The sequence below is a fragment of the Papaver somniferum genome, chromosome 4 (assembly GCF_003573695.1).
Source record: "Papaver somniferum cultivar HN1 chromosome 4, ASM357369v1, whole genome shotgun sequence".
NCBI lineage: Eukaryota > Viridiplantae > Streptophyta > Magnoliopsida > Ranunculales > Papaveraceae > Papaver > Papaver somniferum.
This window is the reverse complement of record NC_039361.1, coordinates 54675109-54690033: the sequence shown is the minus strand read 5'-3', so window position 1 is coordinate 54690033 and position 14925 is coordinate 54675109. Positions and strand designations below refer to the sequence as shown.

General features: G+C 38.6%; 1 protein-coding gene across 1 annotated transcript; it reads right to left on the bottom strand.

Annotated features, from left to right (window-relative positions):
• Positions 1 to 5820: 5820 nt before the first annotated feature.
• Positions 5821 to 6603, bottom strand: LOC113272540 (aspartyl protease family protein 2-like). Its single transcript, XM_026522363.1, has one exon. The coding sequence runs from the start codon at positions 6601 to 6603 to the stop codon at positions 5821 to 5823; it is 783 nt and encodes a 260-aa protein (XP_026378148.1).
• Positions 6604 to 14925: the final 8322 nt, after the last annotated feature.

The following is a 14925-nucleotide window of genomic DNA, read 5'->3' as shown; positions in this document are numbered from 1 at the left end:
CATGGCAAACAAAAAAAAAAAATTGAGAGAAAAACTGAAAGCAGTATCTCTACGCGTCTTCTCTAATTTAATTTAATCCATGAATAAAATAAAAAGAAATAAATAAATATCAGTAGGCTAAGTCTTATGTGAGAGATATCTAGCTGTTAGATTGGCCATCCACGTTAGTTTAGGCAACCTTTTAAGTCTTATGGGAGAAATATCTAACTGTTAGATTAGCAGTCCACGTCATCTGTGAGCGCCGAACAATTCGGCGTTTTGGTCATTTTTTGAGCGCCGCACTATTCAGCGTTTCAATCTCGCTAATAGTACGACTGCGAGCAAATGATACGAGAAAGAAGTAGCCAGAAATAATGTTAAATTTTTTCCCACACTTTTTCCATAATTTGCAACATTTTTTGGCCAATCTAGCAGTCCAATCTCTGCCATAAGACTTGAACTTAGCCTCATAAACGAGGTAAGAGTATATGAATTTTCTTAATAAATATATAATCATTTATACCTGTTGCCACATCAACGTGGGAATAACATAAGCTATTGCGGCATCATCAAATAATGTGGGGCAAAAACTTATCTATTCCCTTAACTGATTACAGGTGTGGCTAAAATCTTACTTAATGCCACACCTTTTATGTGATGAGGCTAAAACTCAAATATTACCACGTAATTTAAAGATGTGTGGCAAAGTAGTGAAGCAATAGACCCATTTTCTTGTAGTGGTTTGCTTGATGACTTGGGTGTTGCGCAGGAACAATTTCCTATGCATTGTGATAGTCTTAGTGAAATTTACCTGGCTAAGAATCAAGTGCATCATGTTAGAACCAAACATATAAATGTTCGATTTCACTTTGTTAGATAAATTCTACGTGTGAAGGTCGATACCAAAGACAATCCAACTGATATGTTAACGAAAGTAGTATCCGTGGTCAAGTTTCGCCATTGATCGAAATTGATCCACACTCTTCCGGTTTGGTGAGACCCTTTGGGGTAGAGGTTCTTAGGAACCTGGTGGAGGCCTTCTAGCAAGGCCATTAAGTGAACTACGATCGGTTTGATTCCTTGCAAAGGATACGTTGGCAGCCTATGACGCAATCGACGTTGGAAGACGAAGGTGGTTTCGTATATTGATCGTCTCATACATGAATGCATGATCCGAGGCGGAGAATTGTTGGTTTGTCGGTCACAGAGTTTGAGTTTGTTTAAACTCAACTACTTGGTCGTAAAGTTTAGGCTTGTTTTGAAGTCAGTCATTGGGTGTAGTCGTTCATTGAGTCCGGGTTTGTAGGATACTCAATTGGAGGAGGCTAATTTGATCATAGTTTATAGGAAACGCATTGTATAGGAGACCTAGCTAACTAGTATAAATACCATATTAGAGAAAGTTAAAAAATACACCAAAAAATTATTTTTTATCTTTTAGGATTAATATATTTTCTCCCTTGCAATAATATATAAATCACTTATTCTTCCCGAGGATTCAACCTCGTTAAATTCCCGTCTCTTTTATTTTCTAATTTGTGTTCTTTGCAATATTTAGAGTACCATTATAAAGCTGTTCAAATCGCTTCCGCGGGATTTTAGCGCAACAATGATTGAAATAAGCTTTAGGCATTTGGCCCTCCAAATATATGTTTACTACATGGCCTGCCCACCGACATCTTAACATGCCAAGTAAATGATTTTGATTTTATTTCTTCATTTTTTCCATATGGACATAGGACACTGCTTATGACTTCTACAGAGGTATCACTAATTAGAAATCTTTCATGAAAATATGCAAATTGGAAATCTTATAAGAAAGGAAAATGAAGGCCACCAATAAAGATTAATAATCTATCATAAAGTTAGATAAATAATTTATTTTAGTAACACTAAGAAATAATTGCCACACTAATCTTCATCTTATTATGCAAATCCGTCTATAAATAGACGTTGTGTAATCAAGTCTCCCGGTCTCTAGAAATTGAGAATGAGGTATGTTTATCTCTCCTTTACCTATAAATCAAGAGCTCTTGTGAAACTTTTTCCTTTTTTCTTTTCAATAAAATTAAAAAACGTTTCTCCTGGAACAAAATACAGTTCTTCATGTAAAATCTAGTAGAGAGTTATTCCCTTAATAGAGAAATACTTTACTTGTTCGTCTCGAGCAAGATGTTCTAACGATTAATCAACGATATAGAGAATTAATAAAGAACCAAGAAAAAATTCGACAAACAAAAGACTTCACTAATTCTTTGAAAAACTCTTATACAAGTGTTTACCTCACAAGAACTAGTCACTCAAAGCTCTCTCACAATAAGAACCTTAGATGCTCTTTTCATTCTCTCACAAACAAACGTTTGTTTTTCTATAAGAAGAAGATATCTAAATCCTGACCCTAAACCCCTTCTATAGATGTTACATTCTTTTTCTTCAAGTTAACTTGGTCTCTAAGTTTCTTGGAAACCAAGTATTTAGATTAGATCTGGAAACTACAAAATTTAGGAAACACTAAATACCTATCCTATACTCTAGAGAATTTCGTAACCATCTATTCTCACGGAACAAAAAACCTAACAACCACCACGTTTTGTGACATGAACAAAACCAGCACCTATCTTCTTACTTCTTCACTTTGCATACGAACATCTTATTTTCTTTCTCACCCTTTTTCAGGGCCACACTCTCATAAGGCCCCTCAATTATCTAAGTTGATAACTAATCGATGTCCAAATATGACATAATCACTGACACCTTCCTTTGAGATGTTTTGAACTTTCTTCTAGAAGCACCACCTAAGCCTAACTTCCTCCTTATTGCATCAGCACCACCGGAACATATGTTCTTAAACTTCTAACATCACCACAAATAACTCTTCCATGTCATCTATACAAGTTCATGCACCGTCCTTCCATCAAGATTACATTATCTCCTGATATACACTCATTACTCCATTTTTAGTAGAGTATCTCATTCCAAGTGATAATAATCTAGGTAAACTTATTAGATTTCACTTCATCTCTGGCAAATGTCTAACATTTGTGATTGTTTGAACTGAGCCATCAAACAATTCCAGGAGAACTTCACCGACTCCATGAACCACCAATCTAGAGTCATTCCCTATGTAGGCAAACCCGCTGCAATCTTCATAGTTGCTGTATAATGAACTATTGTTGCAAACATGGATAACGACACCACATTCTAATACCCATCCTCCTTGACTCTTAAGATTTGCAGGCGTCAGTAGGACATCATCACGATCGCCATCTTACGATAGCATCACTAAGGCTGCAGTATCTTTAGGAAAGTTAGCCGAAGCTTTCCCAAAACCTTCATTCTTCTTAGAAAAATCTCTAGCATAATTCCCTGGATGACCACACTTGTAGAAATCACCTTTGAAAAATGTTCGTTTTCCTTTGTTGCTACCCACTCTCTTCCCATCAGCTACAAAAGCATCTTCAGAAATATTACTATCCCCATCTCTTTTTTGCATCATCTCTTCCGCAGCTAAAGCATTGCAGACTTCTAATGTATTAAAAGACGATCGACTCACAAAATTATGTGACAACGTCTTGTACGATTCTGGAAGTGCCCAAATCAGTTGTAGTGCTTTGTTTTGATCATTCAAATTTTCACCAACAGCTTCAAGCTTCGATATTAATGAATCGGATGCAGATATATGATCCATCACCGGAGTATTCTATTCCATCCTCATATCATGCAAAAGACCCTTAATAAATATCTTATTAGTCATTGTTTTAGCCATGAAGAAACTTTCAAGAGAGTCCCATAGCTGTTTTGCTGATGTAGCACCCTTGATTGCAGCATGACCTTGCACCTTTATAGAAAGATGAAGACGAATCTCCGATAAATATTTTTATCCATCTTTCTCCATGCATCAGTAACATCTTCTGACGATTCTACCTTATCTGAATCTTTCTTTTCCTGTTGCCTCACTGGTGGAACATTTAGGGCATCATCCAAATCTAGCACGACAAGATAATCTTTCATACTCATCTTCCAAAGACTGAAATCAGAATTCCCATCAAACCTCTCCATACGATAAGACTTCAATTCTCCAGTTTTTTCATCGCAGCAACTCCTTCTCGACTATCCATGCTCACTGCACCAATTATAGAATCCAGTAGGAAGTTATTCCCTTAATAGAGAAATACTCTACTTGTTCGTCTCGAGTAAGAAGTTCTAATGATTAAACAACGATATAGAAAACTAAGAAAGAACCATTAAACAATTAGACAAACAAAAGACTTCACTAATTCTTTGGAAAACTCTTATACAAGCGTTTACCTCACAAGAACTAGTCGCTCAAAACTCTCCCACAATAAGAACCCTAGCTGCTCTTTTCTTTCTCTCACAAACAGACGTTTGTTTTACTCTAAGAAGAAGATATCTAAACCATGACCTAAAGGACCCTTTTATAGATGTTACATTCTTTTTCTGCAAGTTAACCTGGTCCCTAAGTTCCTTGGAAACCAAGTATTTAGACTAGATCAGGAAACTACAGAATTTAGGAAACACTCAAATACCCAGATATCCCATATTCTAGAGAATCCTGGAACCATCTATTCTCACGGAACAAAAAACCTAACACTTCAGTTGGAATATTGTGTCCGCATATACTCGTGCAGTGACCATAAAGATCAATACAAGTCAAATGACCGTGAAAAAAAGACCGTTCACGAAGTGCATCTATATAAAACAAGAATGCTCTCTATAAATAAGCATATTCTAGTATTAATTAGTAATATTTTTCCATCTTCTCAACTATATAAATAGACTGTAATTGTAATCTTATCTTAGAGTTATGATAATCAATACTATTTAACCTTTATAGGTTTCTCTATGGACGTATGTCGAAATGACCGAATCACATGATATTTTTGGTCTTCTATTCCATTTGGTATGTAGATTTATTTGTTTGTTCTTTTATTTTATTGTTGATTAATATTTTTATGATTTTTCAAACTAATATCCATATTAGTTTTGTTCTACATATAAATTTTTTAACAGCCATCACCTATTAAAGTTTACGTTGAAACTCATATTCATGTGAAAGTATCGAGCATTGCGAATAGAGTCCAGGAGGTTAATAGTCGATTGCTTCAAGAGTCAAACTGACTAACCAAGCCTTAAAATATCTGTACCTACGCAAATGGAATTTTAGTATTGGTTCCATTTTTCCAACTTTACACATGAAAAATAATAAACTAAAAAGGGTTTTAGGGTTTAGTGGAGTTGAACATATGGTAGCCATGGCAGTACTGCTGCATGTAATTGACGTGACCATGCATGCAGTCCCTCAAAGCTACATTCTTCTCCTACTGCCTCATCTATCCACATTCTTCTTTCTTTTTTTCGTTTTTTTGGAGTGCAAAGGGTCCCTTGCAATTGTTGAAGGGATGAAACTGAAAATGGGAGAGCCCGATCCCACAGAAATAACTTTAGCTAATTACAATCCAGGACTGTGTTCCCGGTGAGTGATTAACTCATCAAAGGTAATTGTTTCGACCCATTTCTGTCACTAAGTACAATTAGCAATAAATATGATCTGGAGATACCGGATCTGAAGATACCGCACAATCTATTCTCTCAATACGATATAAAATTTTATCTTCCAGCGTTAAAAGTAATTCATCCACAGAAAAATCCCGGTAACCAAATCTCTCTAGCTTCTTTTGGATTAGAAAATATTGTTCACTGTTTTATGCAAGGAAATAATGATATAGAGAAAATATATTAAACACCCATGCAGATTTTGTGTTTTACAACAAGAAAAAAAGAAGAAAACTAGTACGTAAATATTGCAGCCGAAAATTTAAATCAACAGCCGAGAGGGTCAAACCCTATGCGATCCTCGGTTGTCTGATCAATAATCACCCGTAATCCCTGCTGTTGAATATTTCCCAAAATGTTAATCTTGAGGTCCGAAGCTTCAGATGCATCGGCAAATGCAAAACAAGCAGCACCATCTTCATCAATATAGCGCCAGATATTATGGGGACGTAATATTAGTTTAGCATCTTTTTGGAATGTAAAGGTGATCGTTGATGAGGCGCTGATCTGATCCGGATCTATTATATAGCATGGATAATTATCACTTATGTTTATGGCCCGTCCCCAAGCCAGTTCATTAGCAACACCAAGGAATTTTCTCTCTAATACGTTGTACACCGGACTAGGTAAATCAGTAATCAGCGATCCTGTGTCAACGACCATCTTTATCGGAAACATGTAGCTATCCAGTGCTTCACCCTCAACTTGGATTCTTGACAATGAGACCGCATAATGCTCATTAGAATAATAATCACGAATCATAGGTGTGAATTGTGTCAGATTTGATACTACTTGTTCGCCGAATAACATATCTGATTGATCTTCTCGTTCATTTATTTGATCCAAGAGACAATACGAGAACATTGTAACACCATAGTTATCTTTCAGGAAACTATAAAATGAGAATCTACCCATGCCCAACGCTAATAATCCATCCATATACCAAAATCTTTGGGTCTTGGTGGCGCATCCAAGTGGTACATTTAATATTTCTTGCTCCGACTGCGTAATCCCATCATTTTGTGACATACTGAAAGTTTCAAATGACATTATCAATGTCGATGCTGAGCTATCTAGGTATCCCTGACCATATATGCAGTCTTTTCCAGTTACACTTGCATATATTGCATGACATCTTCACATAAGATTTCGAACTCTCTCGACGGAAATAACTACGGAGGAAACAAGTAGCCCAAGTATATTTGCATGGGTAACACCTAACCCAGGAATATGAGCTTCCTGTATCAATAAACAGCTGCATTGATTGGGGTGGAGTACCAATCTCGAGATTTGTGTAGTACTCCATTGATGTGGGATAATAGTTGACTTGAGAGACAAAGAAATCTTTTGACAGTGGTGGTTCTGGCGGCGGCGTGGATTTTTTGTGTCTCAAAATAAGTTTAAATGCTAACTTTTTTTCTGAAGTATATGTGTGGGAATTTACACTATCATGATGATTTTCACGGGATTGCTGAGAAATACTTGTAAATGAAAACACAATAAAAATAAGAAATGAAATTTTAGGCGACAAACGTGTACTTTCTGGTGTTGAGGTTGATGAATACGCCTTACTACTTACGGCCGTTGGTGATTCCCCGCCTATCCTTGATGGATTAACGGACACCAGGAGGTGGACCTTGCATTCTTCGGGTGTATTTTCTATTAAAACCCTATACTTGAAACTGGTTGAGTCTACGGGTGTCGATAATTTCCCATTTTTGTTCGTTTGGAAAACGTCGATCCCTCCTAAGATAAATATCTTCGTCTGGAGTTTGGTTCATGGGAAATTAAACACGAAGGATATGCTCTTACGCAAAGGAATGGCAGTAGATAACTTCTGTGCGCTTTGTGGTTGCAATGATGAGACACAAGATCACCTTTTTCTTCATTGCAAGGTTGCCTTCAGGGTTTGGTCACTACTACTCCCAAGTTCGTGTTGCACTTGGGTCACGCCAAGGAATATTAAGTCGCTGGCTAATTGTTGGTATCACCCGAATTTCACATCCAATGGAAATTACATTTGGAGTAGGTGGCTTTCCCTTGCTGAGTGGTGGTATAATACAAATTATCACTCCATCTTGAAAATGCCTTTATTCACGTCACTTTATGGCTATAAACCACCACATTTGGCTTTTCCTGTTGAAGTCACCTATTTAGTTGTTGTTGTTGAAAGCTACCTGAAGGACAAAGATGTCATGTTAGATCTTCTTCAAGAATATCTTCATAAGTCTCAGGAGCGAATCAAGTTCTTTGTTGATCAGAAAACATCTGACAGATCATTTGAGGTGGGAGACCAGGTTTACTTTAAGCCACAGCCTTACAGGCAGTCCTCCAAGGCAGTTTGGGAGCAACTTCAAATTTCCATCCAGGTACTATGGCCCCTTCCAGATAACTCACAAAATTGGGAAAGTTGCTCATAGATTATCTCTCCCTCCAGCTTCCAAAATACACCCATTTTTCCATGTCTCGCAACTGAAAAAGAAAATTAGAGCAGCTGCCACTACAGTTCCTACTCTACCTTTAACTGATGATGATGGACAGATAGTGTTACTTCCAGTTGCTGCTTTAGAATTTGGACAGGATTACTGTCAGGGCATAATGGTGCCACATGTTCTTATCCATGGGTCTCACACCGCACCGGAAGACGCTACTTGGTAAGACAATGCAAACGTTCACACCCATTTTCCAAAGTTTAATCTTTGAGGACAAAGATTGTGTGAAGGGGAGGGTATTTGTCTTGTCCCTTTTGTAACTTTTAATCATTGGAGATTAGCCCTTTATCTTGTTCCGTAAGTAGCTTTTATTACTAATCATTAGATCACTATCTCCACACTTGTTAGGTTGTGGTTGATTGGGGTTAGCCTGTAGGGTTTCTATCCTCGGTATTTAAGACAACATTATATATGTTGTTAGGGCATTGGATGAAAAGAATAAGGGGATGCACTTTGAGTGTAGAGTTACCCAAGCTTTCATAGTTATTGCTCTCGGTTCTCTTATCTCTTCTTTATCTTGTCAAGATCATAGTCTGTACATGAAAAATTCCAAAGTCACGGTTTCCTTTTTTGATTTTTTTTTAATTTCATCGTTTTATTTTTGTTAACCAATCATACGTTGCCAAATGTCCTCATCAAAACGCTCGTTTCACAAAACTCAAAAAAAGTTTATTTCGACCAATTGGAAGCGAGGGTTTCCTCATCTTACAAAGAATGTGAATTGAAAACAAACCAATAATGGCTTTTTCAGGCAATATTGACATACACTTCTTTTTAACTGCTTCCCTCTAAAATACAGAAACAAAGAATTGGAAACACGCCAACCAAATTGTACTCGTACACGGGTTAGGAAATCCGGTTAAATTTGGTATTGTTTTTTCCATAGAATTCCAAAGTCACGGTTTCCTTTTTGATTTTTTTTAATTTCATTGTTTTATTTTTATTCACCAATCATACGCTGCCAAATGTCCTCACCAGAACGCTCGTTTTACAAAACTCAAAAAAAACTTATTTCGACCAATTGGAAAAGAGGACTTCCTCACCGTTCAACGTGGAAGTTTTATTTGTCTAGGCCTTTAAATCTTTAGATGGGTAATTGAAGAACTACTTTTAGCCACCCGGCTCAATACTCAATTACAAGAAATTGACTTCGTTACACAACGTCCGTTTTCTCAATTACAAGAATTTGACTTCGTTACACAACGTCCATTTTCTAAACGGAGTTGCATGATATATAGGATGAACCTTTTCTTTTCTTTTTTATCGGTTTTTCCTATTCAAAGAATTGGTTGTTTGCTCACTGAGCTAGGTTAAGTTGGTCCAAAATGCATCAACTAGTTATCTATCCGCTTTGCACAGTGTGCAGAAAAGGAAGTAATCGCTACTCCGTGAAACCAGACCAAGCGTTTTCCGTCAGCTGCAACCACATGAAAAACCATTTTATTACCCACAAAATCCGACTCGATGTTCACCATTTTATTGTTCTCATTGAGTTACAAGCTCGCTCTACCGGTTCAACGACATAAGCCTTACGGTTACGTACGCGTGTTGTTTAATGAAACCTATTACAGCTAGGAAAGGGGGAGCCGACTATTTCCTTTTAGTTTCCTGATTGTTTATTGAAAACTATTACAGCTAGAAAAGGGGAATCCGTGGTTTCTTCGGAAAACTCCGGCTCCTCTATCTATCCAGATATATATATATATGTTCTGCTAGGAGGATTCTTGTTGTATTATCTTCCAAACTCCCAAGAAAGAAAGTGATATAAACAAACCAGGATGAAAGACATGAATACCCCAAAATTGGGAGAGCACAAATCTTCTTCATCATCTTCTTTTATTAATACTAGGAGGATTCTTTATTTTATTACCTTTCTTACGGTAATCACTGTTGTTAGCACACCAATTTTCATCAACAATAACAACAAACACGATGAGACTCGCGAGAAGAGCTGTAGTCATAAGGGGTGCGGCCAAGCAATATGGGCAATAGACAAATACAAACATGGCCAACGCAAGCTTGACATTGGATCACGTTGTGAGTTCGAAGTTAATCAAAATCATAGGCAATTTCGAGAGTGAATTTGAAGTTCTTTTGGTAGCTTATGAGAAGAACGAAGCTCCTCCTGGTCGCACATATAAAGTTCATATGTTTGTGGATTGGGGGACAGGAAGATACCCTAGGGGAGTTATCACATCCTTCAAACAATCTTGTTTTTTCTGCTTTTTTTGCGAACTTGTTAAGCTTTAGCTTCTTTTCTGGTATATGTCGTGAATAATGTTTGATACAGTATGTCCTTAATTAAATGGGATATTTGATGTTCTAATTGTTAAGTTAATTTTGTGATCAAATTTGAATCTAACTTTTTATTATTAGTTATCTTTCACGCTCCTCCTGGTTTATTGTTTCTTTACGCTTCAAATATTAATTCTGGTTTACTGATCATGATGACCATATTTAGAGCGTTTAGAAAGTGTGAACACAAAAATAACGATAAACAATATTGGCAATTAATGTAAAACCATTGAGAATAATAGAACACATGTAAAGTAAATCCGGAGTTTATCAGACTCTGAGCCATTGCGCTCGTCCTCGTCTTGTCACAGGGGAGAAGTAGATCTATACCCGATGCTAAATATAACAAAACATAATAAGTAAGACAGAAGATAAAGTGTGGAATATAAATGAGACGGTAATTTACGTGGTTCAGCACTAAGGCATACGTCCACGGGAGTAGTTGTTTCACTATGCATTTGGGAATTACGAAGATAGTCGAATGACTTTGGAGTGAATTATGAAGCTAGGAAGAAGATGAATCTACTACTTAATCTTACTATTTTTATCTCTCCTCCTCTTATCTCTCCTTACACTTCGATTTGGCATGTCCCCTCCTCTCTTAGTAGAGAGAGGTATTTATAAGGATAGAACATGGGGTCCACTATCTGAGACAGTTGTATCCTTATTTTCTTGGCTTTCGTGTTGATACCGCTGGTATCTTCGTTCTTGACCGATGGTTCCAACGGTAGCGTACGGTTACGATGGGTCACCTTTTTATCCTCCACAGGTTGATTGACACGTACCCTATGCTTAGAGTGTTTAACGCAGGTGGTTGGGCAGCCCGCATGCGGCAGATAGTTGTCTGCTGCTCCCATCACATCTTTGTCAGTGAGACTAGTCCCCACCGTTGATCTTGGATTCTCCTCGATATGGAATAGAGCAGATCTCAGGGTGTTCTTCAGTACTTCTCGGCAGCTCGTTCCTTCAGTGCTCCCGGGTTCTCATCCCTTGGATGATCTCGATGATGATCCAACGCAGATGATAGATGCCCCTTGGGTGTTGAGACGTGGCATCAGGTCTTGATATCTCAGGATGCGTGTCTTCCACGTGTAATTCTCTCGACACGTGGTGAATAATGGATTATGTGTATATAATTTTCTTCTTTTCTTCTTAACTTGGAGATAGTCAAAGTATGAAGAAAACTGTCTTCACAGTCTCCTTAACTTATCACATTAACTCCCCTGATTTTTTGGGTACGTTTCCCACTTCTAGTAATAACTTCTTCTCGAATAATGGGACAGTTATGTTTTTTCCTGCTACAAATACGCCATGAGTAGTTGGATAAATAACTTTTATTCCTTCTCCCTATCTTCTTCTTTCTCTCTCTCTTTCATTCTCATTCTTTGAGAAGTTTCTAAGACCTAAAAATTTATTTCTTCACCTTTTGTCTCTTGCTCTTAACTTCCGCTACTGTTCATCCCATATCACGGGTTTTATTTAGGTATTCTGTGGTGCTCTTCCTACGGTTGCTTGTAGATCCTGCAACCTTCTGCTACTTGAGGATTTTTCTTTTCGTCATTGATTATCAGTAAGTAGTTCTTTTTTAGACTGTCAATTCTCCTTCCATTTCTTCTTGTTCGATGATTTTAGGGTTTGTGATAAAGAATAATCCAAACGACAGTATATATACTTCCCCATGTTCTTTATCGCGAAATCTAGGGTTATTCGTTATTTTGACCTGAAGATGTTCTTTGGATATTCTTGTCCTGATGATGTTCTGAATTGTATCAGTTGTTTTCTTTTTTGTTCGATGTTTATTAAACCTGTATGTTGATCTTCGTTTTTTTCTTATGCCCCTTGTAGGTATGGTTGATTGTTATCGAGTTCCTTACCAAACTCCGCCATCGAGTCCCTACAGATCTCCTCCACCTAGAAATCCTGATATATCACCTCTGAAAGGTGGCCAAACCAAGCCTTCCCAATCGGACCTTCGTTCTCTTAAGACCTCGTCATTTTCCGGTCCAAGGATTTCAACTACGAAGAGGGGCGAGCCACCGAAAGGTTCTCAGGGTTCTCGATATGTTGTTAACCATCCTCTTGCTTCTCAACATGTTGAACCGACGAAAGCTCCACCTCCATCTCCTCATCGTGTTAAACCGCTAAATGCACAAACTTTTCGTTCTGTTGTCCCTACTACGATGCCTTCTCAGATGTCTACGGCCCCACCATCTACTGCACCAGCGAGAGGACAATCTTCTAAAGGTGCTGCGCCGAAGGCTGAACCCTCAAGTAATCCGTCTACCAAGAGGAAAGCTTCAGACATGAGTCCCACGAAGAGACCATCGTCGGATAAGGTTGCTGATTCTGATGTTGCCCCGGTTATATGAAGGGTCTCGGTTGGTAAGAAGAAGGTTACCTTTAAGCACGTAGATCTCGAAGTGTTCAAGGTAAAGCATGGTCTTGAAGCTTTCGACGTTAAGTTTTATGCTCCCGATGATGATCTTACTTATGATCTTATTTTGAACTATAAGTACGATGATTTTCATTTGCTGACAACCGTGGGGGCCTTCGAAGATGGCCTCATGTTGCTCTTATCTAAGTCGGATGATTCTTCCTATTGAGATATCTTGGCTCATCGTGAGGGATCCACTCCTCATACTTACTGTCGCTTGGTGGTACAACTTACTGGGAATTATCTTCGGGTGCTTAAGGAGTGCTACCTTCGGAGTAAGGGGAAGACGATGATGACCTTCTATGTTCCTAACCCAGCTAAGAAATATTGGTATACTCCCGAAAACTTTAATGACTCTTTCGGAGACTATATCAATGGTAGGAACCGTAATCCATGGAGTTTCGGCCTTCGTATTATTATTGCTCCTCATGGTAAGGTGAGTGACTCGAAGCTTCGTTACGTCCCTGGTACCGAAGGTACTTCTCATCGGAAGCTTCTCCCTGCTCGTGAGCGTCTCAAGCGTGATCATGATTATGAGTTGCATGCCACCGTTATTTAAGTCATCGGTCCTTGGGTTTACAGCTGGGTACCTGGTCAGCATGAATGGCGCCCTTTTGCTGGTAGTCAACCTCGTGATAGTGCTACATCTCGTGATGGTGACTTTTTTCCCCTGGAAGTTGAATTTTGCTGGTATGAACTTTGCGTATGCCTTCGAAGCTGCTAATCTAGACGAAAAAGAAAGTTATGATGTTACCCTTCCTTCGAAGAGAACCACTACTATGAAGGTATGGCTTCTTGTGAGATTGTAATGCGTATCCTTTCCCCTTTTCTTCTTAGTTTGAGGTTTGATCAGAGTATGGAGAAAATTATCTTCGTGATAACACCATATTATGTCTCTAGGTAGCAAACAAGAAAAAGATAGGCTCGTTCCAGTCTTCTACTGCTTCTGTTGAGGAGACAAATTTTCTCGACGAGGTTACCAGGCCGGTGAACGCTGAGTTCATCGAGGAGGAAGATGAATCTTCCAATGATGAAGAACGTACAAAGACTTCTCCTCATAATCAAGAGGATGGTGAGAATATTTTTGGTGGATCTATCGAAGAGGAGATTTCCCCTGGTGGTCAAGGAGATATTCCTGATGATGATCCTAAACTTTGTCCCTCCGCAAATCAGGGGAACAAAGATGTTGATCTCCAATCGAAAATTACTGCTGGGTCGGCTCAGGAGTTCTCTTTAGGCAAGATCTATTCCTATGGTGGGCAGGTTGATATAGGAGCTTCCATTGGGATAGATTCGGGACTTCTCTTTGCTCTCCCCAAACGATGAGTGGGATGTACTTGGTGGTACCGGTGATGAAAAAGCATCTGAAATGGAAGAGAGCTCTGATGGTGAGGACGCCGAGACCCTTTCCAACAAGGAGGTCGAGGCCAAGAGAAATTCCGATGGTCGAAGGAACGTTCTTGACGGTGGGTCTTCCACCGAATACATCTTCCGAGGGTTTTGAGAGGACATTAATGCACGATGGTGATGATGCCACGCTTAATTGGTTGATGAAGAAAAATTTGATGTTCGTTCCTAACCCTGCTCCGGTAGTACTTGGGGAGAAGAGTTATGACGCTTTTAATCGTCAGAAAATGCAATTGACGTCCCATGATGAAGCTGCGGAAATATGAGAGAAGGATTTGAGAGCTAAGTCCACTAGTATTTTGGTTGATCCACCATCTTCCATTGCTGATATGATGGCGATAGCCGACGGGTATCAGTAGGGTTTCCCTCAGCAGCGTGTTCTTGAGGTAAGTCATCGGGAATCCCTTTAAGCTGAATGATGTGATGGTAAGTCATCGGGAATCCCTCTATAGTTATTATTTGTTTTTTATTAATGCATATGGATAGGAGCGAACACTGCAACCATACTCTGTACCAATTCTTCAAGGCGGAGACTCTTGAGCTAGAGGAGAAGCTTCGTCATAGAGAAAATGAGTTTATTTCTGCTGAAGCACTTATAGTTTCTAAGGATAAGGATATATTGGAGTTAAAGAATAGGCTGAAATGGAAAGAGAAGGTTGGTGCATCTGAGGAGAAGCTTCGTATGGAACTTGCTCTTGTTCGTAATGAGTTGGAGAAGGTTCGTAGCGAGGTTGTGTCTTCCAA

Bases quoted from the DNA above. Each gene is read 5' to 3' on its own strand.
- LOC113272540 (XM_026522363.1), bottom strand. From the start codon at position 6,603: ATGTCATTTGAAACTTTCAGTATGTCACAAAATGATGGGATTACGCAG.